Raw genomic sequence first — 1755 nt, forward strand, 5'->3', positions numbered from 1 at the left:
AGCAGCCATACTCCCCCTGCCCGTCACCCCCCCGTACCTGGCACGCCGGCCACACCACGCTGGAGGCCGGTGCCCCCCGCTCGCACCTTATGGGCACCCCCTTCGCCCAGGGGCCCGACAGTGAACTGGAAGGGGCTGCCGGGCACGTGCTGCCCACGGTACTTGACGCTGACGGTGTGGGGGCCCATCTCCTGGGGCACGAAGCGCACGCTGTACACCCCCGCGCCCCCCGCCACCACCTCCGCCTCGAACCGCTGCCCCGAGGGGCTCAGCACCTGCGCCGACAGCTCCTGCGGGGACGCCTCGCCTGCGGGGACACCGGGGCACCCCGTCATCCCCGGGGGCATCTTGGCACCCCATTACCCTGGCACCCCGTCGCCCCATCGCTGTGGCACCCCGGCACACCGTCACCATGTCACCCCATCCATTGCCCTGGCCCCCCAGTGCCAGGGCTCACCGGTACCCTGGCACCCCAGTGCCAGGGCTCACCGGTACCCTGGCACCCCAGCACCACGGCACCATGGCACCCTGGCATCCCATCACCCTGGCACCCCATCTGCCCATTACCATGGCACCAGGGCACCCCGTCACCATGTCACCCCACCACCCCTGCACCCACCAGGGACCGCCTCGCCACCCCGAGACCCGCCAAATCCTGGGTGCCCCCCCCACTGGGCACAGACCTCCCTGGGGAGCGTGCGCCCTGGTGCAAAGGACACAGGCGCACTTGCAAGCGTGTGCACACACGCTTGCGAGCATGTGCAGACATGCGCACTCATGCACGCACACCTGTGAGTTTGCACACTTGCACTAAGAGCGTGCACACCCCTGTGAGCGTGCACACCTGCTTGTGCACACTTGTGCAAAAGGTCCCACTCTGTGAAGGGCCAGCGTTGCCCCCCCCAATCTCCGCGCACATCCCCGTGTGAGGGGCGCACACCCCCCTCTTGTGAGCACAGCAGCCGGTGCCCAGCCACCGCGCATGTGCAAAGGCAGCCTTGTGCGAGCATGTCCCCAGAGCTCCTGAGACACGGGCACGTGTCCTGGCCTCGTGCAAGGCCTTGTGCAAGGGGCACACACAGGCTGGAGGGGGAGGGTGTGTGCTGGCCCCTGGTGTGAGCACACAGCCCTTGTGCAAGGGCACACGGCCCCCGTGAGCACACACAGCCCCCGTGCAACCATGCTCCCATGTGCAAATGCACATTCAGCCCTTGCACAAGCACACAGCCCCATGCAAGCACACTTTCTCGCACAAGCTTGCCCACAGTGCTGTGTAAGTGTGCATGGCCCCGTGCAAGCACGCTCCCGTGTGCAAACGCACATCCAGCCCTTGTGCAAGCAAACCTCTGTGCGAGCACGCACAGCCCCTGTGCGAGCACGCCGCCGAGCAAGCATGCAGTGCCTGTGCAAGCCCACTCCCCTGCACACACACAGTCCCCGTGCAAGCACAGCCCCCATGCAAGTGTGCTCCCCTGTGCAAGCGCATCCAGTCCTGGCAACAAATGCAGTCCCCTGCAAGCGCAGCACCCGTGCAAGCATGCTCCCCTGCAAGCACGCAGCCCCGGCGCAAGCCGGCTCTGATGCACCCGCGCATCCAGCCCTCGTGCGAGCCCGCTCCCCTCCACATGCAGCACCCTTGCAAGCGCAGCCCTCGTGCGAGCCCGCTCCCCTCCACATGCAGCACCCTTGCAAGCGCAGCCCTCGTGCGAGCCCGCTCCCCTCCACATGCGCGGCACCCGTGCCGGTGCACTCCCC

General features: G+C 67.5%; 1 protein-coding gene across 1 annotated transcript in view; it reads right to left on the bottom strand.

The window, feature by feature from the left end:
* The window catches only part of LOC104832551 (filamin-C-like), a 32507-nt gene that overhangs the window by 8780 nt on the left and 21972 nt on the right, over positions 1-1755 (bottom strand). Inside the window, exon 32 of the mRNA XM_010568793.1 lies at positions 38-307. Within this exon, the coding sequence (XP_010567095.1) occupies positions 38-307 (270 nt within the window). The remainder of the gene's footprint in view (positions 1-37; positions 308-1755) is intronic.

Source organism: Haliaeetus leucocephalus, unplaced genomic scaffold, assembly GCF_000737465.1.
Source record: "Haliaeetus leucocephalus isolate CR32 unplaced genomic scaffold, Haliaeetus_leucocephalus-4.0 Scaffold257, whole genome shotgun sequence".
In the NCBI taxonomy this organism is placed as follows: domain Eukaryota; kingdom Metazoa; phylum Chordata; class Aves; order Accipitriformes; family Accipitridae; genus Haliaeetus; species Haliaeetus leucocephalus.